At 65.5% G+C, this 1,401-nt stretch overlaps 1 protein-coding gene across 1 annotated transcript in view; it reads left to right on the forward strand.

Annotated features, from left to right (window-relative positions):
• The window catches only part of TNFRSF4 (tumor necrosis factor receptor superfamily, member 4), a 5,768-nt gene extending 4,377 nt beyond the window's left edge, over positions 1 to 1,391 (forward strand). The window contains exons 4-6 of the mRNA XM_010850232.1: positions 489 to 707; positions 877 to 1,005; positions 1,098 to 1,391. Coding sequence (XP_010848534.1) covers positions 489 to 707; positions 877 to 1,005; positions 1,098 to 1,168 — 419 coding nt within the window. The 3' untranslated portion in view covers positions 1,169 to 1,391. The remainder of the gene's footprint in view (positions 1 to 488; positions 708 to 876; positions 1,006 to 1,097) is intronic.
• The last annotated feature ends 10 nt before the right edge of the window (positions 1,392 to 1,401 follow it).

Below are 1,401 nucleotides of genomic sequence, written 5' to 3' on the forward strand. Positions count from 1 at the left end.
AGGGGTCAGTTCTGGGAGTAGGAAGCTGCTGGCTGGGAGCTCCTGGGCCTGAATTCCTGTAGCCCTTGCCCCGCCCCACTCCGTGATAGTCCCTGCTCCCACCATAACCCCTGCTCAGCCCTGGCCCAGCCTCCCACTGGCCTTCCTGCTGGGTCAGTGTAGGGAGCCTCTGAGACCCCAGCCCAGGCCCCAGGAGTGTGAGAGCCTCAATCACTCACAGCGGAAAGGTTCCTGTCCTTGGGCTGAGCCAGAGCAAGCAGGAAGAGAGTAGACAGGGGTTTGGGAGAGGAAGGTGCAGGTGGGAGCAGGCTAAGCGCAGGAGGGCCTGGCAGAGTCTGCGGCCCCTCTCCTCGCCACCTTTGGCCTGGACTCTGATGCTGCCTGAGTGACCAGTGTAGACCCCTGTTGCTTCCCACATCTCCCTGGTACTGCCCCAGTTCTGGGCCCATCCCACTGGTGGGGGAGGAGAAGGGGGACTCTGGCCTGATCAACACCCTTGCCCGCCCTCAGCTGCACCTTGTTAGGAAAGCGAACGTTGCGGGTGGCCAATAGCAGCTCGGACGCCATCTGTGAGGACAGGAGCCCCCCGGCCACACCACCGTGGGAGACCCAGGGCCCCCCAGTCCAGTCCACTACTGCCAAGCCCACCACCTTCTGGTCTAAGGCCTCACAGGGGTCCTCCATGCCCCACACAGAGCCCCCCAAGGGTAAGGGGACCTGGCCTTGCCCCAGCAGGGCCCTCCCCTCAACCCAAAAGGGGAGTGGGATGGGTGGGGAGGATGGGAGTAGAGACACCCTCTGGGCTTGGTGGGGCCCTCCCTATTGTGGGTCCCTTGCCCTGGCAGACCCCACCCAGCAGGCCCTGCCTCCTTGCAGCCCCTGAGCTGTCCGCTGTCCTGGGCCTCGGCTTGGGCCTGGGCCTCCTTGCCCCTGTGGCTGCCATGCTGGCCCTGCTCCTCCACCACAGGGCCTGGAGGCTGCTGACCAACACCCCCAAGCCCCCAGGTGAGTGCTTGTGGTGGGCCCCAGACCAGATGGCCTCCCAAGGTGCGGGACCCCTGCCCACCTCCCACCTCTTGCCCGTACCTCCTCCCCAGGGGGAAACAGCTTCCGGACCCCTATCCAAGAGGAGCACACTGATGCCAACTCCAGCCTGGCCAAGATCTGAACAACATCTGCTGGGGTGGGAGCCGGTGACCCCTCCCCAGGCTGGGGCCCCTGAGGGGCAGTGGGGGCCCCCAGGTGCAGGTTGCCCCCCTGTCACCCCTGCGCGTGGCGCCCTGACACCTGCCCTGTGCCGTTTTAGGTGCTCCTGGGCTGGCCCTGGGCTCTGCTACGTATGCTGTGCATACTCCCTGCCCAGCGTGGCCCCCAATAAATGACGTTGGCAGTTGTGGTCCT

The sequence above is a fragment of the Bison bison genome, unplaced genomic scaffold, assembly GCF_000754665.1.
Source record: "Bison bison bison isolate TAMUID 2011002044 unplaced genomic scaffold, Bison_UMD1.0 scf7180017864289, whole genome shotgun sequence".
Lineage (NCBI taxonomy): Eukaryota > Metazoa > Chordata > Mammalia > Artiodactyla > Bovidae > Bison > Bison bison.